The 22,659-nt window shown below is 39.3% G+C and overlaps 1 protein-coding gene across 1 annotated transcript in view; it reads left to right on the top strand.

Moving 5' to 3' along the window:
• LOC133568336 (neurocan core protein-like) overlaps positions 1–22,659 on the top strand; it is a 117,218-nt gene that overhangs the window by 32,899 nt on the left and 61,660 nt on the right. Inside the window, exon 2 of the mRNA XM_061920209.1 lies at positions 4,955–5,034. Coding sequence (XP_061776193.1) covers positions 4,962–5,034 — 73 coding nt within the window. The 5' untranslated portion in view covers positions 4,955–4,961. The remainder of the gene's footprint in view (positions 1–4,954; positions 5,035–22,659) is intronic.

The raw sequence follows: 22,659 nt of genomic DNA, 5'->3' as shown, positions 1-22,659 counted from the left end.
TATTTTCACCTGCCTCTGCTTAGTGTTCGGGACGCTCACCTGCTACCGGGCAGTGATCAAAGAGCTATTTATTACTGCTTTTCGCCACACTCGGCCTGGCTGTCTTGTTTACTTCACACAACAGTTATGTTGAATACCTTTTTGATTCCTTAGCTAAGTTTCGCCATTTGTTTGCCTTTTTCTGTGCTAAGCTTTCACGCTAGGTTTTTCCTTAGCTTCCCGTGCTATCGGCACACTTTCCTGTAGTTTTGTATTTTGACCGATTTATGGAGAATAAATCATTATCCTACCTGCACACTGCCTCTTGAGTTCCGTCTGCATTTTGGGAAAACGATCCGTGCATCAACATGCGACCTCGTCGTAACATCTTTAATTTTACTTTTAAATAACTTTTTTAATCCTTTCCTTAATAATTCCGTTACAATCAATTAAGGTCTTGGGTTTGCATTGATTTACAATTTTAATTTTTTCCTCTGTCATGTCAGTGAAGAACATCAAGCTGGGATTTCTGTCTGGTATAAATCAAGTCCTCACTTGACAAAGGATCTGGGCTCTTTTCTTTCAGACTTGGTAGTTATTGAAGCTTTCAAGTACTTTGTTCATATCGTCCTTTTTTTAATGTCTTTTCTGACTTCACAGCAGTCTGGAAAAGCACAAATTAAAGGAGATTTGGGTCATCTCGTCTCCTTCAGCGGACATTTGACTGCTAATCCGTGAACTCTATGAGGCTCTCTGTCACTGTGCTCACTGGCTTCTTAAAGTAGAGTACCATCTATTCAGACAACGTGGTCGACAGAATGTGTCGGATGGACGTCTGCATTGAAGTCCACTGAGGCATTTTAGAGACTTCTGGCTCGTTTCGCCTGGAGACACAATGCGTATGAAAGTAAAGAGGCGTGACTTTGAAAGAGGCGTTCACAACATCTCATGTCTTGTCCACAACATAAAGGTAGTGCTAGTTAGTATGCAGCCGGTATTATTGGGTGGTAACTGCACCGTATGTTGTAAATCCCCACTGGTAAACCTCTGAATGGCTGCTGTCTTTGGGCACAGAGTGTTCGGTATTGTGTTGCGTCCATTCACATCTCTACGGGCTAAACTGTGAATACAGTTGGTGTGGATCGGGGTTGCTGGGACCCTGCCAGGGCGAGCCTCTGTGATACAACACTTTTCATGCTTCCCAATGCTGCATGGGGCAAATGGAGTTCCGTGACCCTGTCTAAAGCTTCACAAAGCACCACCCGGGGTCGCCAACATGCAGAGTCCAGCAGCCCGACCCCAATCTGTCAGAGCCCATCACAAGGTCCAAACCCTCCGTTCAGACTCAGGACATTTGAAGTGTGTTCCTCAGTGGGGTACCACCTGCACCAGAATCCCCAATTTTCCATCCAACTTGGTTTCTATCAAAAACCACTCAGTGACTTGTTTTGTGACATATGATCTCAGAGGAATGTGTGTTTTTTATTTCACCTCATATACTTTTACTTAACCTTTAACGAGCCAGAAAGAAAGACTATTCTTCTGTTTAGACACAAAACTGTTGCGTAACCGTCATTCAGAGCGTCAGGGCTGCTGCTGGACCGAGTTGCAGTTACCTTGGTGAAAACTAAGTAGCCAGATTTTGCTTTATGTGCCGTATTTTCCGGACTATAAAGCACACTAAAAATCCTTTTTTTTCCTCAAAACTTGACAGTGCGCCTTATAACCCGTTGCGCCTAATGTACTGAATAATTATGTTTTTTCTAACCGACCTTGAAGCTATTCTATTTGGTAAATGGTGAAATGATAAGTGTGACCAATAGATGGCAGTCAAACATAAGAGATACCAGTAGACTGCAATATGATGGCAGTCACACATAAGAGTTGCGTTGAGACTTTAATATGACTCAAGTAAACAACACCAACATTTTATATGTTCCATTGAAAATATAGAACATCACACAGAGCGCTCAAAAATAAATCAAAATGTTTTAGTAAAACTTTGGTAAGCTATGAAGCCGCACTGCTGGACGGATTGTACTGTGCTTGAACATACTGTAGGAGTACTATTATGGGTGTGTATAAGGTAAGACATATTATCTGGCGTTTTGTTTCGCAATATTATTCAAAACCAACTTTTCTTACCTTCAGGTACCTGCTGATCTGTATTTGGGATCTGCTTTAGTCATGAAATTTTGCGCGCCTCCGTATTTGTAGTCTGTACCAACTTGGTAGTCGATAAGCTTCCTTTTTTTCTCTATCTTCTTGTTATGGAACATTCATCCTCCACTGTTGCCATTTATACTATAAAGTAACATAACATTCTTACTAATATCTGTCAGTAAACTCACCATGAAAGCGCTAAAACATACTGGTGTAGTGAGTTTACATTATTCACCCATGGAACCTTAGTTATTAGAGAGTTTCAGTCGGTTGTTTTTTTACGGGGTACACATTTTCGGCGTTGTTGTTGCACTAGTGAGCACCGGATGAGAAGATGCTGCTCTGTTATTGATTGAAGTAAAGTCTGAATGTCATTAAAACAGTTAGCTCCATTTTTGGGCACGTCTTCCACTCTCGTCCTTGCACGCTACACCGCTACAACAAAGATGACGGAGAGCCACGTAAATAAGTCCGCCCACAAAACGGCGCATCCTGAAGCGACTGTCAGGAAGCGACTTCAAGATGATCTGTAAAACATAATCTATACAACATTTTGACCAAATAACCAACATTGCATGTTATGTGGACCACAAAGAAGTGTTTTCCATTAAAAAAAAATGCCCTTTTAATGCGCCCTATAATCCGGTGCGCCTTCTATATGAAAAAAAATCGAAAATAGACCATTCATTGGCAGTGCGCCTTATAATCCAGTGCGCCCTATGGTTCAGAAAAAGCGTTAACTAAAATGGACACACCAAACATGTCCAGCTCATTTGCCAATCTTCCAGTAAACTGCTGTTGGGAAAACAATACTGATTTTTAAGCGTGGCCGTGTTTTCTTTCAACAAACTCCTCGTCATCTCCATCTCATAACAGCGCCGGACAATCTGCCTCCCCATAGAGCTTCAGAGCTCCGGGCCGTCATCCAAATCCTGCGGCAAAGTCACTGGCTTAGTGAGAATGTGAGATTGGATTTCCAGTATAAGTGCACTCAAATCATTTCATAGTTGAGGAAAACCCCTGGGATAAAGTCAGATGGCCTTGTTCCTCCTTGGTAAAAGAATGACCTAAATCACAGGTGTCAAACTCAAGGTCCAAGGGCCGGATGTGGCCTGCAACTTCATTTTATTTGGCCCTCGAAAGCCTGGAAATAATATGTATCTATAAAATCTTGTAAATGTTCTTTCTAACTGTATTCTTTCTTTCTATTTTGTGAGACAAAAAATATATGTACGCCTTGAAATCGTAAATTTTGTTAATTTAAATATTGTCTAATTATGCAAAAATATACGTTTAAACGGGCAAACCATTTTTAAATAGAAAACATACTAATAATAATGATTTCAAAGCAAGTTATCCATCAAATTTTTCAATGTAAAAGATTTCATGGTAAAATAGTAAAATTTACTGTGGTTTTTACCGGATTTTTTCTCTAAATGAGAAAAAACATGATTTATTTTATTGTAGTAAATTGTGGTGCCATTTCGGCAATACACTGAAAATGTTAAAGTTGTTGATTTGCAGTAGGCTTCACGGTGGAAGAGGGGTTAGTGCGTCTGCCTCACAATACGAAGGTCCTGCAGTCCTGGGTTCAAATCCAGGCTCGGGATCTTTCTGTGTGGAGTTTGCATGTTCTCCCCGTGAATGCGTGGGTTCCCTCCGGGTACTCCGGCTTCCTCCCACTTCCAAAGACATGCACCTGGGGATAGGTTGATTGGCAACACTAAATTGGCCCTAGTGTGTGAATGTGAGTGTGAATGTTGTCTGTCTATCTGTGTTGGCCCTGCGATGAGGTGGCGACTTGTCCAGGGTGTACCCCGCCTTCCGCCCGATTGTAGCTGAGATAGGCGCCAGCGCCCCCCGCGACTCCGAAAGGGAATAAGCGGCAGTAAATGGATGGATGGATGGATGGATGGATGGATGATTTGCAGTAAAAAAAAAAAAAACTGGCAGCTCAGGTGCCAAGATTTTCCTGTAAAATTGCAGTTTTGTTTTGTCACAGTAAAAAAAAGTAATGTAAATTTTGCAGTAAAATTCTAGCAACTGAGCTGCCTTTTTTTACCATAAAAACAGCAGTACTGTTTTTACATTTACAGTAATACACACTAAATTTTGAGGTGAAATGATTGCAACTTACCATATTTTTTTACATTTTAGATTAAAGCTACTAATAAAATGCTTTAAAATATTGTGTAATAATAATGTCAGAATAATACTGTTACACTGTTTGAAACGGCCCTCTGTGGTCAAATATAACTGCGATATAGCCCTCAGTGAAAACCACTTTGACACCTGTGACCTAAATGAATGTCGATGAACAAGTCGGCCATTATTCATTAGATGGAGGTCTCATGTACTTTAAATGTTCCTAAGGGAAATTCAATAGGCAAAATAATGTACTGATTGAATCCAACATCTCCACCGGTGTGTTCCCTCATCTTTGGGTTCAAAGGTCACACTGTCTCCAAATTAAACTACTCCCATGCACACACAAGTCAAACACTAGTAATTGTGAAATGAAGTGAAGTGAACTGTGGCTGCTTCAAAAGGTGTAATTTATTTTCTTTTTTGGTTCACACATTATCCCTCTGATTAGACACACATTAACCTTCTGATTAGACAAACAGCCTTGTGATCTGTCTCCAGGAACATTATGAGTAAAGTAGTATATTAATAATCATAATGGGTCCCGTTAACATTCAAACTGAACATAATTTATTTTGTCTAGGCTCGTAATGTATCGTCATTAAAAATCATGAACATTATTGCTAGTTAAGAACACAATAACTAATTCTTGTCTCTTCCGTTGCAGGTCCAAGATGGTGCTTTCTCTGTGTCTGGCCGGGAGACACATCTTCTTGACTCTCGTGTTGCTGCACTGTTTTGGCCTAGGTGAGTTTTCCTTTCCTTTTTTAGTGTGTCCGGACACAATAAGTAGTATTTTTCAGTAATTGTGGTTACAGTGTACAGCAGGGTCACCAACCTTTTTGAAACCAAGAGCTACTTCTTGGGTACTGATTCGTGCGAAGGGCTACCAGTTTGATACACACTTAAATAAATTGCCAGAAATAGCCAACTTGCTCAATTTACCTTTAATAAATAAATCTATATATATAAAAAAGGGTATTTTTGTCTGTCATTCCGTCGTATAGTTTTTTTACTTTTATGGAAGGTTTTTTGTAGAAAATAAATGATGAAAAAAACACTTAATTGTAAGGTTTAAAAGAGGAGAAAACACGAAAAAAAAGAAAATTAAATTTTGAAACATGGTTTATCTTCAATTTCGACTCTTTAAAATTCAAAATTCAACCGAAAAAAATGAATAGAAAAACTAGATAATTCGAATCTTTTGGAAAAAAATAAAAAAATAATTTATGGAACATCATTAGTAATTATTCCGTATTATGTTCAATTTTTGAATTTTGATGACATGTTTTAAATAGGTTAACATCCAATCTGCACTTTGTTATAATATGTAACAAATTGGACCAAGCTATATGTCTTACAAAGACAAATCATTATTTCTTCTAGATTTTCCAGAACAAAAATTTTAAAAGAAATTCAAAAGACTTTGAAATAAGATTTAAATTTGACTCTACAGATTTTTAATCATAATAAGTTTGAAGAAATATTTCACAAATATTCTTTGTCGAAAAAACAAAAGCTGAAAACGAAGAATTAGAGCCATAGGTTCTCGAGCCATAGGTTCCCTACGCCTGGCTTAGATGCAGCTGCTTGGCCATGGAAATCCATTCCATGAAGCTCTCTGCATACTGTACGTTGGCTAAGGTCACATGAAGTTTGGAGCTCTGTAGTAACTGACTGTGCAGAAAGTCTTTGCACTATGCGTTTCAGCGTCCGCTGACCCCTCTCTGTCACTTTACGTAGCCTACCACTTGGTGGCTGAGTTGCTGTTGTTCCCAAACTCTTCCAAGTTCTTATAATAAAGCCGACAGTTGACTTTGGAATGTTTAAGAGCGAGGAAATTTCACAACTGGATTTGTTGCACATGTGGCATCCTGTGACAGTTCCACGCTGGAAATCACTGAGCGCCTAAGAGCGGCCCATTCTTTCACAAATGTTTGTACAAACGGTCTCCATGCCTAAGTGCTTGATTTTATACACCTGTGGCTGGACCAAGTGATTAGGACACCTGATTCTGATCATTTGGATGGGTGGCCAAATACTTTTGGCAATATAGTCCATCCATCCATCTTCTTTTGCTTATCCGAGGTCGGGTCGCGGGGTCAGCAGCCTAAGCAGGGAAGCCCAGACGCTCTTCTCCCCAGCCACTTCGTCCAGCTCTTCCCGGGAATCTTGAGGCTTTCCCAAGCCAGACGGGAGACAGAGTCTTCCCAACGTGTCCTGGGTCTTCCCCGTGGTCGGACGTGCCCTAAACACCTCACTAGGTAGGCATTCGGGTGGCATCCTGACCAAATGCCTGAACCACCTCATCTAGCTCCTCTCAATGTGAAGGAGCAGCGGCTTTACTTTGAGCTCCTCCCGGATGGCAGAGCTTCTCACCCTATCTCTAAGGGAGAGCCCCGCCACACGGCGGAGGAAACTCATTTCGGCCGCTTGTACCCATGATCTTGTCTTTTCGGTCATAACCCAAAGCTCATGACCATAGGTGAGGATGGGAACGTAGATCGACCGGTAAATTGAGAGCTTTGCCTTCCGGCTCAGCTCCTTCTTCACCACAACGGATCGATACAGCGTCCCCATTACTGAAGACGCCGCAATATAGTCTATGTTTTAATTGCTGATGCGGGTTTATTGATTTTTAAATCTGAGCTAGGCGCCAGCGCCCCCCGCGACCCCAAAAGGGAATAAACGGTAGAAAATGGATGGATGGAAATCCGCCAGAAAGTAACCTGTTTTGTACACTGTTGAGGTGCTTCAATGCAAAGTAGTGCATAAATGTGTTACTGTATAATATTTCTCCAGCAATGGTCACGTGGTGACATAAATGATGGTATTTTGATTGGTAATCATTGAAGTCGGATATCACTGAAGGCCTAGGTGGGAAACACACGGCCCACCACTGCAGCACACACTTTTATAGGTGACTTTTAAAGAATTGCTGTGTTGACGCAAATATAAAACCGCCCTCTTTTTCAAGACCGGATTTTCAGCATTATAACTCCATCTTTTTTTGCTAACTTGTTAACAACCTTTAAGAAATCTTTTTTTTTTTTTTTTGTTAGATCTGACTCACTTGGGGGGAAATTGTTGTCCAAATGCTGGTTTGCATGTACAGTGGAACCTTGATCTATGAACTTAATTGGTTCTTAAACAGGGTGTGTAAATAGAAAACGTTGTATATTAAAAGCAATTTTCTCCGTAAGAAACAATGCTAACATAAATAATGGTTTCCAGCCTTGCCAAAGTCCATATTTTAGTAAAGTTTGTACACTTTAAAGCAGGCGAGCTACTTTTCAATTGACCAAGTCGAAGGGTACCTCATTCCTATATATAATTTATTTTTATTTATTTATGAAAGAAAGGTTTTTGTTAGCAAGTTAACGGTGTTCGATGATAATACAAGCACGTTTAGGACATATAGATTCCTTTCTTTCATGAAGACAGGAATATAAGTTGGTGTATGACCTGAATCTGATGACTTGCATTGTTTGGAATCAGACAGTAGTGATGATAACGTCCACATTTTCAAATGGAAGAGAAAAAATTCCTCCTTTCTGTCCAATACCACATGAAAGTGGTAGCTTTTTGCCATCTTATTTGTCCAGCTTCCATACTCCTTTTTATACAATTTACAAGTTTTTTCATTTTCATAAATTTTTTTTTTATTCCTTTCATGAAAAGGAATAAACGTACAGTTCACACTTTCATTCTTTTTTGTTTCTTACACATTTCCATGATCAGAAAGGAGCAGATGGAAAAATAATATTCTTATATTTATCTGCCCCTTTTTTTAACACCAATTATTTTACATGACTTTATCACTCTTCCCTCCACTAACACCCAAACTCCAACATACTTTTAATTTTCGTTTAAGCATTTTCACAATGACACGTCCAATCAAAATCAAAAATCAGTTTGATGTAATCCCATTTGTCTCTTTTTGTAACTCTTTTTAAATTAAAAAATATTCTTGCAAATTTTTCTTTCTTGAGAGAATTCCATACTTTCACACAACAATACACAAGCACATTTGTTTCAAATTTATTCGCACTCTTGGATGTTTAAAATCATACGGCCTTCTGTGGTTCTCATCTTCACACATGAACATGAATGGCTTTTGTAAGTCCTTCGGAAGAACTTTATTTCTATCTGTGAACATCACTAATAAAGTATGCAATTCTACAATGGCTTTCAGTTTTGATAATCCTGCCCTAATGAAGAGTGGATTTGTCTGGTCTCTGTGTCCTACTTTAAAAATAATACAAATTGCTCTTTTCTGTAAAAGAAATAAAAGCATTAAGTAGCTGTGATATGTATTCCCTGATATTTCTGCACAATAATTGGAATAAGGTTGAATAATTTAGCAATATATTGTCATTGTGTTATACGGGAAACTGTATTTAACCTTCTTCAAAATAAATAAGCTTTTAGATACCTTATTTTTCACATGCAATGTAGTATATGGGCTTTCCATGTCAACTTTTCATCTAGGATGATCCCAAGAAATCTGATTTCAGACACCTTCTCAATTTTCACATTGTTTATTGATAAACTAACTTCTACCTTTCTTTTATTACTGAGTGCCATAAATGTAGTCTTTTCCAAATTTAAAGATCATTTAATTCCCTCAAACTACAATTTTAGTTTAACCAGTTCCTCTTTAAGAAACACATTGGCGGCAAACTCCTTAACTTGCTAGCTTGTGCACGCCAGCCCTCTGTGACTCTTATTTTGTTAGCGCAGGCAAAATGAAGCAGGGCTTTTATTGTGAAGACAGGAACTGTGCAGTCGGTCTTTTGAATTTCGACAGCAGGTATGGCGCGAGAGTCTTATTGAAATAATAAGTGTTTCTCACCTTCCTGTTGGCCATTTTTTCCTAATAATGATGTTGCAGCAGCGTCATCTCACAAGACCCTCGGGTGCCGTGAATGTCAATCGAGTGACGGAAGTGACGTCATACTGAAGATCGATGATGACTAATTTTTAGGTCTATTGTTTTAATGCCTGTCTGGCAATGAACTGACACTGCCGTCCGACAAAGGGATGGCGTGGCGCAGTGGAAGAGTGGCCGTGCGCAACCCGAGGGTCCCTAGTTCAATCCCCACCTAGTACCAACCTCGTCACGTCCGTTGTGTCCTGAGCAAGACACTTCACCTTTGCTCCTGATGGGTGCTGGTTAGTGCCTTGCATGGCAGCTCCCTCCATCAGTGTGTGAATGTGTGTGTGAATGGGTGAATGTGGAAGTAGTGTCAAAGCGCTTTGAATACCTTGAAGGTAGAAAAGCACTATACAAGTAAAACCCATTTATTTATTTATTACCCTGCACCATCGTAGCTCGGGATCGACGTAATAGCCACCCTTGGTTTAAAGACAATATAAAATGTTATACTGTATATCAAACAGACATAACACAGGGGTGATAGATCAACTTTGTAGTTCATCACAACATCAATGCAACACAACTAGCTGAACTGTCCTCATTTTTAGCTTTCCTGCCGACACGCACACACACTGTCACAAGCGCTGTGGTTTCACTGAGTTTGAAATCACAAAACTCCTTAACTGTAACAGCCAGTTTGCTTCTTGGTGCGCAGCAGAGGACGATGGAGGGGGAAGGAGACAGTGTCAACATCGCTGTAGATAGGCCTTGGCCGATAACACATTTTACTTGACGATATATTGACCTACATATCAGTGCCGGTAAAGTATTTCATTGCCATTATTTTTTGAGACCAAAATAACCATTGACATAATTATAATACATAATAATAATGCTTGTATATCCCTTTAAATGCAAAAAACTAGGTATATGTAATATATTTCCACATTGTAATTGGAATGTAAACTTTTAAATCCCCAAGTTAAATAAATCTAACATATGATAATAACACATAATATGTTTGTTTGCACTTGAATAAAAATCACAACAAAAAGCAATAAAATATGTTAAGGAGGGGGTGGGATATGGGGGGGATTATCAAATATACACAAACTAAACAATAAATAAAATGCGTGAAAAAAATATTGACAAACAAAGTTGTACTTTAGTACTGAACATGTAGATTTGGTAGAGTTGTAAAACAAGTTAGGACCTTTATAGACAAAAGTGCAGAGTAACAATATAAACAGTACAGTTTAAGCAGATGCATTAACAAGTCATATGCAAAAAAAAACATTTAGTATGTCAGATTCCGAGCAAGGAACAATAGAAAGACATGGCAAATGTCTGTCAAATGTTTGCAGCATTTTTAGAAATGGTAGTTTTATAACGGTATTAAATGGCTGCATGTCATCTGCGACGTATTTAACCAGACTTTATGTGAGCGCACACCATTTTCGCTGTTTTGTTTGCACTGACCTGGCTTGTTCACCGAAATGCCTAAGTAAGTGTGGACAGTCAGGTGGGCGTACAGGTTTGTTGAAGTTGCGCACATTCGGCAAACTGGCTCCTCAGTGTTGATACGGTCATCTTGTTCCAAAGGCTTGGACTGAAATATTCCCATACTGGTGCAGTGGCATTTGCTTTTGTGATGATTTAATCCATTTTAGCTGCTACATGCTAACTCGTTGCTATGTGTGATGCTGCGGGCCAGCAGCCCCGCGGCCCTGCACAAACACTCAAAAACTTCATTATTACAAGATGATTCACCCTCTTTTCTTTTCGCAATGGAAGAAATGCGCCAGTGACGAAAAAGGTGAATGCTCTTGAAGCATTTACATGGCGATTTATCGACCCTGGAAAACATACCAACTTAATTTTCATTTATCGTTGGTTAATTGATTTATGGAGTATTGGCCAAAGTCTAGCTGTGGATACTTTCTGAAAATGTTAAGCTTCTTTAGACTCATATTGAGTCATATTGTAAAAAGGTTAAAAACACTTAAAAAGCACACAAAGTAGCACTTAACACAGTGGCTAACAACAGCATTGAGATTGACTGAATGAGCATTGATGGATGTGCTGCCGAGTACGAAATGGGTGTCTGAAAGGTTAGTACACAGAGACAAGTTTTGTACAACAAAGCATATTTTTATTCGGCTTCTGGTTCGTAATCGAAATGTTCTTGGAGGTGAGGGTTTTGTAAATTGATATCCTTAGACTAATATGAGATAACCATTCATTTTCCAAGGGAAAAAACATATTGTGGTTGAGGAGTAGTGTTTGATTATACAGTACGGGACACACCTTCTCACTCAATGCGTTTTCTTTATTTTCATGACTATTAACATTGTAGATTATCACTGAAGGCATCAAAACTATGAAGTATCAAACACAACTGTGAAGTGAAAACCATTTTAGGTGATTACCTCTTGAAGCTCATCGAGAGAATGCCAAGAAAGTGCAAAGCAGCAATCAGAGCTAAGTGTGGCTATTTTGAAGAAACGCAAATATGAAATACGTTTTCAGTTATTTCAACTTTTTTTGTTAAGTGCATAACTCCGCATGTTCATTCATAGTTGTGATGCCTTCAGTGACAATCTACATTGTAATTAGTCATGAAAATAAAGAAAATACATTGAATGAGGAGGTGTGTCCAAACTTATGGCCTGTACTGTATATAGAGTGGAACGTGTAACGTAGAAAGCATCGGCAGTTATGACCCACATCTTTGAAAAAATATATGCCTCACAAGTCACAGCAAATTTAAATTATTTTTAATTGCAAATGTTGACAGGATGTGCTCATTGTGACATCATGGGGAATCGGTACACACTTTCTTGCTGCTAACTGCAATTTTAGAATGGATCGCCACAATTTAAAACATTCTCGTTCAGGTGTTATGTGAGACTCTCCTCCCGAGCAAATGCCCAAACCTGCCACTTGTCTGGCTTTTGCCTTCAAATTTAAAAGCATTTTTTTTAAACATGAATGTAAAACGAATGCAACCCAAAACATTTTGAACAGATGGATTCCAGAACAGATTACCGTATTTTTCAGACTGTAAGGCGCACTTAAAATTATTTCATTTTCTCAAAAATCGACATGCGCCTTATAACCCGGTGCGCCTAATATACGGCATAATTCTGGTTGTGCATACTGACCTCGAAGCAATTTTATTTGGTGCATTGTGTAATGATAAGTGGGACCAGTAGATGGCAATCATACATAAGAGATATGTGTAGACTGCTAAATGATGACAGTAAACAACACAAAAAACCTTAAATGTTCCATTGGGAATATAGAACATTCCAAACGGCGCTCTAAAATCTGTCAAAATGTTTTTAGTACGACTTCGGTAAGCTATGAAGCCGCACTGCTTGATGGATTGTCGGCGCATTAAACATACGAGTATTATTATGGTGCGTGCATAAGGATTGCAAAATGGCACCTACTAGCAGACATAATATTACCTGCCGTTTTGTTTTATAATATTATGCAAAATCAACTTTTCTTACCTTCCGGTACCTGCTGATCTGTATTTGGGATCTGCATAAGTCCTGGAAATGTGAGTGATTCCGCCTTTGTAGTCCGTACCGACACCGTAGTCATAAGCTTCTTCTTTTTCTCTACCTTCTTATGTGACATTGATCTTTCACTGTTGCCATTTCTAATATAAAGTAGCATGATGTTCTAACTTATATCTGTCAGTAGACTTGTTATCAAAGCTCTAAAAACTGTACTGAGTTTACATTATTCACCCACGGAACTTTAGTTTAATAAATGGTTCCGGTTAGACGTTTTTTCATGGGACACATTTCCGGTGTTGTTGTTGCATTATTGAGCCATGAATGAGAACTGAGAAGATGCTGCTCCGTTATTGATTGAAGTAAAGTCTGAATGTCATTAGAACAGATAGCACAATCTTTTGACACTTCTTCCACTCCCGTCGTTGAACGCTACACGCTACAACAAAGATCACAGGGAGAATATGCTGTCGAAGGCGAGCCACGTAAATAAGACCGCCCACAAAACGGCGCATCCTGAAGAGACGTTCAGGAAGCTACTTGTAGATGGTCTGTAAACATCATCTATGCAACATTTTGAGCAAAGAACCAAAATCACATGTTATAAAGACAAAAAGGAAGTCTTACACATTTAGAAAAAAAATCATAATATGACCCCTTTAATGCGCCTTATAATCCAGTGCGCCTTTTGTATGAACATAGACCTGCTCAACTGCCGCGCGCCTTTTTTTTTTTTTTTTTTAATACACAACAACACCATAACAATGCAATCAAATTTCAAAACCAAACCCGACCCAGCAACATTCAGAATAGCAATAAACAGAGCAATTGAGGACACACAAACATTACACGGTAAAATCTAAAAATAGTGAAACAAAAATTAATATTATCAATATTAGTAACAATTTCAAAATAGCAGTGATAAAAAAAACCCTCATTGATATTTTCATTAAAAACATTAATTAAAAAAAAAAAAAAATGAACAATAGTGTCACAGTGGTTTGCACTTGCATCGTAACTCATAAGCTTGACAACACACTGTGTCCAATATTTTACACAAAGACATGATAAGTCATATTTTGGTTCATTTAATACTTATAACAAATTTAAATAATGGATCCCATATTCCAATATATGACTCATTATTATCTAAACTAAATGCATTTTTTTCTACTGATATCATCTCCATAGCTTGTGTATACCAGTCAGTATGAGTTGGACTATCAACATCTATCCATTTTTTTTAATATTACCCTTTTTGTTACTATGCATATTGAAAGTAATGCATTTTTACTCTTTAATGAAACGTTACTAAATTGATGGAGATCTCCAAGAATACAAGTTTGCAGTGTCATTGGGACGTTTATATTAAGGAATGTGATTGCTTATTTTGTTGTTTCCAACCATAACTCTTTTATTCTCTGACATTCCCACAATAAATGAACAAGAGTTCCCTCAGCTGCCCGACACTTCGTACATAACTTTCTATTACTACACCAATTTTAAACAGCTGAAAAGATGTAAAATACAATCTATTCAATATCTTAAATTGAGTCAGCTTATCTTTAATGTTTCTAAAGGGCTTATTGGCATTTTTCCAAATATCATTCCATGATATGTATCTTTCATCTAAAATGTTTAAGTCCCATCATCCATTTCTGAACACATGCATCATTTGCATTTCTAGTGTGGTGTTCATTTATTATTCCATAAAATAGTTTAATTAATTTCTTAAATGTATCTTGATTAAAAAGTACATCTTCCAGTTCATGGCTATTTAAAGACATACTTTCAGAGGATATGCATTTATTTACAGCGTGTTTTAAAGAGATAAAATTTAAAAAAATATTTCTGGGTATATTATATTGGTCAACTAAATCATTGAATGGTTTAAAAAACGTTTTATTAATAATATGATGAGGTTTAGTAATACCTCTGTCTTTCCATGTTGTCCATTTAACCACATTTGTATTCATTATGATATTAGGATTGTACCAAAGCAGTTGATTTACAGATGTCATTGGGTTGATTCCTAGTATTTTCTGACACAGTTTTAGAATATTAAAGGTGGCTTCTATTGGGCTCTGCCTCAATTTGTTAGGTATTTTTTAAACATAATATAAACTCCCCACATCAATGTCCAAATTCATTAACATATGTTTTTCTATTTTGAACCAGTCCTTATCTGCAGAAGAATGAAATAAGTGGCTTGCTTGTTCACAACCGAAGGAGATATAATAATTTAAGAAGTTTTTTGTAATTGTAGTCCTCCTTTATCTTGTGTACAAGACAACCTTAAGTATGAACATCTGGCCTTCTTTCCACACCATATAACATGTGATATCATTGTATGTATTTTCTTAAACCATCTTTTATTAATTAGGACAGGCATCATTTTCAGCATATAATTAAATGCTGGCAGTATACTCATTTTTACTATTTTCAGCCGACCCCAAAGTGATATTTGGAGACGTGACCAGCGTTCCATTTTGGATTCTATCTTATTATTTAAATGTTTAACATTTAGATCTCTGCTTGTATAAAGGTTTGGTGTAACATGTAGTCCTAGATATATGATTTCTGCCTCTTTCCAATTCATTTTGGAGCCTTGCGCCTTTTAATCTGGTGCGCCCTATGGTCCGGAAAATACGGTATTCACATTTCTGTTATTTCCTATTGGACAAATTGAAAACAAAGTATTTGGTTTGGCCGGAGAGTCTCCACTGTACTTGAAAATTACCCCATCTTTGTTCTTCGCAGTGAGCGAGAAAGTTATCCAACAGATGATTGGTTGAAGGTTATATTGAGGACACAGTGATGTGAGCTATAAACCCAACCGTTATGAAGGTGATGTTAAGCCATCTAAGTCGACAGGAAATGGGGTTTCCATCCATTGCCATCTTTCTCTCTCTGCACTGAAATAGAACTTTAATGGGAGCCACCTTCATGGGAAAATTAACAACTTAATGGGACATTAATGGAATGAGGCCATTGTTTTTTGTCTTTTTCTTACCTACAACTACAGTGTTTGATCATTTCCATCTCGTATGATGGATAACGCATTCCAGGAAACAAGGAAAGAGGAGAGAGGAAGTGTATGTAGATTAGGATGCGCACAAAGCTGACATTCCGTCAAATCACATCTGTTCCTTCATTATTTTTTATCTCCCATTCAGGCAGACAGGTGTGCGCTAATTTCAGTGTTGTAAGTGAGCACTGACACACGGGGAATATTTGCAGACATACTCAGCGGGATTGAGCTGGAACATCTCCAGAGCCATTTATGCAATTTAACTCCACCATCTGTTCTATTTACAACTGTGCATAACATTCACAATTATGGAAAAACAAAAAACAGTCTCTAGTGAATTGGTATGACAAGTCTGATATGGAGAAAGTTTGAAGTCAACTCTGGGAATTGTAAGCATTTGTTGGAACTAAAAAACTGTTAAAATAATCTGTTCTCAAGAATAAATTAGAGTTTGCACACCTCCATCAACACTCAGTGTAAGTTTTACTGTAAATGCTCCAATGAAAGTCTCCCTTCAACTATCCACCGTGTCTCCTATACCCGCAGACACAGCATTGAAAAAATAAACATATATATATATATATATATATATATAGGTCAAGAAAATAAGTATTTGAACACCCTGCTATTTTGCAAGTTCTCCCACTTAGAAATCATGGAGGGGTCTGAAATTTTCACAGTAGGTGCATGTCCACTGTATGAGAGATAACCTAAAAAGAAAAATCCAGAAATCATAATCTATGATTTTTTTAATAATTTATTGATGTGATACAGCTGAAAATAAGTATTTGAACACCTGTCTGTCAGCTAGAATTCTGACCCTCAAATACGTGTTAGTCCACCTTTAAAAGTCTTCCTCCACTCCACTGTATTATCCTGAATCAGATGCACCTGTGTGAGGTTGTTAGCTGCATAAAGACACCAGTCCACCCCATACAATCAGTAAGACCCAAACATTCAGCATGGCTAAGAGCAAAGAGCTGTCCAAAGACACCAGAGACAAAATTGTACAACTCCACAAGGATGGAAAAGGCTACGGAGAAACTGCCAAGCAGCTTGGTGAAAAAAAGGTCCTCTGTTGGAGCAATCATTTGAAAATGGAAGAAGCCAAACATGACGGTCAATCTCAATCGGAGTGGAGCCCCATGCAAGATGTCACCTGGTGGGGTCTCAATGATGCTAAGAAAGGTGAGGAATCAGCCCAGGACTACACGGCAGGACTTGGTCACTTGGGACCACTGTTTCCATGGTCACTGTTGGTAATACACCAAGACATCATGGTTTGAAATCATGCATGGCACGGAAGGTTCCCCTGCTTAAACAAGCACATGTTAAGCCCCGTCTTAAGTTTGCCAATGACCATTTGGATGATCCAGAGGAGTCATGGGAGAAAGTTTTGTGGACAGATGAGACCAAAATTGACCTTTTTGGTCAGAATTCCACTATGTGTGTTTGGAGGAAGAAGAATGATGCGTACCATCCCAAGAACACCATCCCTATTGTGAAGCATGAGGGTGGTAGCATCATGCTTTGGGGGTGTTTTATTGCTCATGGGACAGGACTGTACTGTATTAAGGAGAGGATGACTGCAGTTGTGTATTGTGAGATTTTGGCCAAAAACCTCCTTCCCTCAGTCAGATCATTGAAAATGAGTCGTGGCTGGATCTTCCAACATAACCATGACCCAAAGCACACAGCCAGGAAAACCAAGAAGTGGCTTTGTAAGAACCATATCAAGGTTCTGGAGTGGCCTAGCCAGTCTCCAGACCTAAATCCAATTGAAAATCTTTGGCGGGAGCTGAAAGTCTGTGTTACTCAGCGACAGCCCAGAAACCTGCCTGATCTAGAGAAGATCTGTGTGGAAGAGTGGGCGAAAATCCCTCCTGCAGTCTGTCCAAACCTGGTGAAGAACTACAGGAAACATTTGACCTCTGTAATTGCAAACAATTACAATGTTGGTGTTCAAATACTTATTTTCAGCAGTATCACACGAATAAATTGTTAAAAATCATAGATTGTGATTTCTGGATTTTTCTTTTCAGGTTATCTCTCATACAGTGGAAATGCATCTACCATGAAAATTTCAGACCCCTCCATGATTTCTAAGTGGTAGAACTTGCAAAATAACAGGGTGTTCAAATACTTATTTTCTTCACTGTGTGTGTGTGTATATATATATATATATATATATATATATATATATATATATATATATATATATATATATATATATATATATATATATATATATATATATATGTATATGTATATGTATATATATATATATGTATATATATATATATATATATATTTATATATATACACAGTATATCTATCAGCAACGTGCAGTCAGGGGCGGCAGGTGAGGCGTGGCAGGTGGCCTCACCTGCCATCATGGAAAGAAAAAAATGTAAAAAGAAAAAAATTTAATTATATTGTTATATGTTTCCAGTGATTATACTATTAAGTTATTTTCCATTTAACTTCACCAGTTTTAAATTATTTTTTATTCAAAATCGCTTAATTTTCACATTTGCCGTTCAAATACTGAGAATTACTTGCGCTGAGTCACAGCCAGCTGAGCCTCCCATGGATTGCGCAATGACTCGGCTAACTGCTGTCTGCTGTGCAGTGAGACCGTATTTCTATATGAATTATATTATACATTTCCATAGTTTAGTTACCTGAGGTATATAAAGTACAGTGTATTTTGTCAACAACTGTATATGTGTAACGTATTTCTTGTGCTGGCCAATCATAAAACTGCTGCGAAGACGTACAATGTGAGGCTCCTGTTCTCCGGCCTCCTGGTGGTAGAGGGTGCTAGTGATCCTTGAGATCATTCTTGCATTACTAGGCTAGGCGTAAGCCGGTATGTTTTAAAGTTGTCGTTTGCCGGCATATTGTAAAAACAACCGTCCAACATTTTACAACTAATTGGAAACTTATAGGTGCCGACCATCAGGGCCGAGTTGCGACGAAAGAGTGTGTCGATGTTGAGATATTAAGCCGAGTTGGTAAGTGAATTTGCTTGCTAATAGTAGCTACTAGCCGTAACCATGTATTTTCTATGGGCGGTTAGCATCGGGTTTTAATCCCGTTTCGTCCAATGTTTCTGATCCAATTGAATTTATATTTATGTCCAGTGTTTATTTTGGGTACTTAAATATGGTGACTGAGTATTGTGGCGTTTTAAGGCCATCTGCATTTTTTATGCTCCAGTAAAGACAACGAATGAACACTAACGGTGGAGCGAGGTCACACCTATCATAGTGACAACACTGTGTACTGTTGTGTTTGTTATTTTCTACATACATGTGATTATTTAATATTGTTAATGTTAGCAGTATTATCGCTAATGATGATAATAATAAGTGTAATTTATTTATACTATATTATACTAGCTAAAGTACCTGCTACATTAAGTCAAAGTACCAATCATTGTCACACACACACGAGGTGTGGTGAAATTTGTCGTCTGCATTTGACCCATCCCCTTGTTCACCCCCTGGGAGGTGAGGGGAGCAGTGACCAGCCATGAACCTCACAGCACGTCACTGATATATATATATATATATATATATATATATATATATATATATATATATATATATATATATATATATATATATATATATATATTAGGGCTGGGCAACGATTACAAATTTTAATCAAAGCTAATCGCACTATTTGTCCGATTAATCGCGATTAGTTGCATTTTATACGCAAAGCCCAATAATGAATTCAAAAGTAGTGTGTAGTGCACCTTTATTGGAATATTCTCCCACATGAACAAAAGCGCCAAAACATTTGTTATGCAAACACAATTTAAATCAGTCCTTGTTAAACAGTAGCAGTTAAATAGCATATTTTATGAAAATCAACTCAAAAAATGTAAATACAAACATTTAAGCTTATTGCCACTGCCAGGGTATTTAAGTTATCCTGTTTGTTATGGAAAATAAACATAATCTACATACAAATTTCTGAGCCACAATCATAACATCTGAACAGGCAATTTCTGAGGTAACAGCAGAAACATTTTTTTTTTATCAGGGATCTTATGTTTAAAAAACCTATATTATAGGTAGTGGGCTGTTTTAGGGAATTTTTTATCAAATTATCCGTAGTAGCAATATTAATAATGTTGTGTTTATTCTGCATAGTGCACTTAGAATAATTATGACCATAATCTAGGAATTGATATGATGGGAATTTTCCGATTGTTTGCTTGGTGCTTTGATAAACTGAACGCATCATATACATGGTACTATATTGTGATGTTATGAGCCAGGGGAAAAAAGAACTACCCTACCCAGCATGCAACAGGACTGACGAGCATGCGCGGTAGCCCGGTATAGGTTGTGTCGCCATGACGGCATCTTGTATGTTGTGATATGCACGCTCTGAAAGCAAACGTTAAGAACTCAGCCAACACTCTTCGTCTGCATTATTCATAAATAGACAGATAACACATATACTCCGCTGCTTCACAGGCCGCTGGATGTAGCCGGCAAAGTATTCCCATGCTAGCTAGCCGGTCTAGCAAGCACGCGTCATTCAGTCCAAAACGGCCCAATCTATCCACATTCAGAATTGTCTGGCGGTCGTAAGTGATCCCGGAGTGACCACGCTGTAAGCCAGCCATGAAATTTGCAGAATTGTCCGGTATTTTTGCCAAATGTTCCATCTTTACCAAGAGCCCCTCGATGCCGAAGCTTATCCGGGCAACGCCATCTTGTTAAGAAAAGGAGTTAACAAAATAAAAGCATGTAAATAACATACGCAAATGTGCGATAAAATAATTGTCGGCGTTAATAGATTGATGAGTTAACTCGTAATTAACGCACTAATTTGCCCACCCCTAATATATATATATATATATATATATATATATATATATATATATATATATATATATATATATATATATATATATATATATATATATATATATATATATATATATATATATACATCCATTTTCTTTCGCTTATTCCCTTTGGGGTCGCGGGGGGCGCTGGTGCCTATCTCAGCTACAATCTGGTGGAAGGCGGTGTACACCCTGGACAAGTCGCCACCTCATCGCAGGGCCAACACAGATAGACGGACAACATTCACTCTCATATTCACACACTAGGGCCAATTTAGTGTTGCCAATCAACCTATCCCCAGGTGCATGTCTTTGGAGGTGGGAGGAAGCCGGAGTACCCGGAGGGAACCCACCCATTCACAGGGAGAGCATGCAAACTCCACACAGAAAGATCCTGAGCCCGGGATTGAACCCAGGACTACTCAGGACATTCGTATTGTGAGCCAGACGCAATAACCCCTCTTCCACCGTGAAGCCCATACATATATATATATATATATATATATATATATATATGTCACGCGTTCGGCGCACTTGTTGCGCGGAGTTGCCACTTCGTGGATGCACACACTACCAGTCAGCAGGATTGCAGGTAAGAATACGTTTTAATATAATAAAACAAAAGAACACTGGTGCAAAAAAGGGGAAAAACAAAGCGCGTGCCAATGCACGGAAAGCTAATGCTAAAAACGTAGCAGGAAACAGAAAACATTAAACGACGTGCCACACGCACGTGAAGCTAAGGTGGAACTTAGCACAAAATAATCGAGGGCACAAGGATACAAAACGTGACGTGTTGCGAAAAGCAAGTAATGGACCGAGGACGAACTAAGGAACCAGGTGGGCTTAAATACACAAATAATTATTAGAAACAGGTGTGTGACAGGAGCCCGTGAGGAGGAACACAATACGTTGCCATGGTGACTAACACAAACAAGGAAGTGCTCAAACAAGGATCGGCAGAGTCCAGAAACGAAACATGAACAAAGACATAAATAGGGCAAAACCATTAACGATCCGAGTCACGGATCGTGACACTACCCCCCCCCAAGGGGCAGATCCCAGATGCCCCAAAAACTCCAAAGTACAAAGAACCCCCCCCCCCCCCCCCCCCCCGGCGCTGGTGCCTATCTCAGCTACAATCTGGTGGAAGGCGGTGTACACCCTGGACAAGTCGCCACCTCATCGCAGGGCCAACACAGATAGACGGACAACATTCACTCTCACATTCACACACTAGGGCCAATTTAGTGTTGCCAATCAACCTATCCCCAGGTGCATGTCTTTGGAGGTGGGAGGAAGCCGGAGTACCCGGAGGGAACCCACCCATTCACAGGGAGAACATGCAAACTCCACACAGAAAGATCCCGAGCCCGGGATTGAACCCAGGACTACTCAGGACATTCGTATTGTGAGCCAGACGCAATAACCCCTCTTCCACCGTGAAGCCCATACATATATATATATATATATATATGACACTACCCCCCCCCCCAAGGGGCAGATCCCAGATGCCCCAAAAACCCCAAAGTACAAAGAACCCCCCCCCCCACAACAAGACAGTCCAAAAGAGAAGGGAGGGCGGAGGGAGGACCCGATGGAGGGTTGGAAAGTCCCGTGTCCCGAATCCACCGAGGACACCACAGGCGGCGGCGGCGGGTGGGACGCCGCGGCCACAAAAGTCTAGGCGGGCGGGCCCGCAGAGGCCACATCCGTGGCTGACGAGGGCCAGGGCGCGTCCCGCGGGGAGGACGCCCTGGGAAGGGCCACCACCGTGGCCGGCGTGGGGGTGGAAGCACCCGCTGAGGAGGACGCCCGGGGTACGGCCACACCCCTGGAGGTGGAAGCGTCCTGCGAGGAGGACGACCTGAGCACGGCCACACCCACATCCGACGCGGTTCCAGACCTGACGCTCGGCGTGGACCCGGGCGCCGACGTCGACTCGGGTGTCGTATTGGACGTCGACTTGGACGTCGGCTTGGACGTCGGCTTGGACGTCGGCTTGGGCGTCGGCTTGGACGTCGGCTTGGACGTCGGCTTGGACGTCGGCTTGGACTTTGAC

The sequence above is a fragment of the Nerophis ophidion genome, linkage group LG14, assembly GCF_033978795.1.
Source record: "Nerophis ophidion isolate RoL-2023_Sa linkage group LG14, RoL_Noph_v1.0, whole genome shotgun sequence".
Classification (NCBI taxonomy): Eukaryota; Metazoa; Chordata; class Actinopteri; order Syngnathiformes; family Syngnathidae; genus Nerophis; species Nerophis ophidion.
This window is presented reverse-complemented; position numbering and strand designations above follow the sequence as displayed.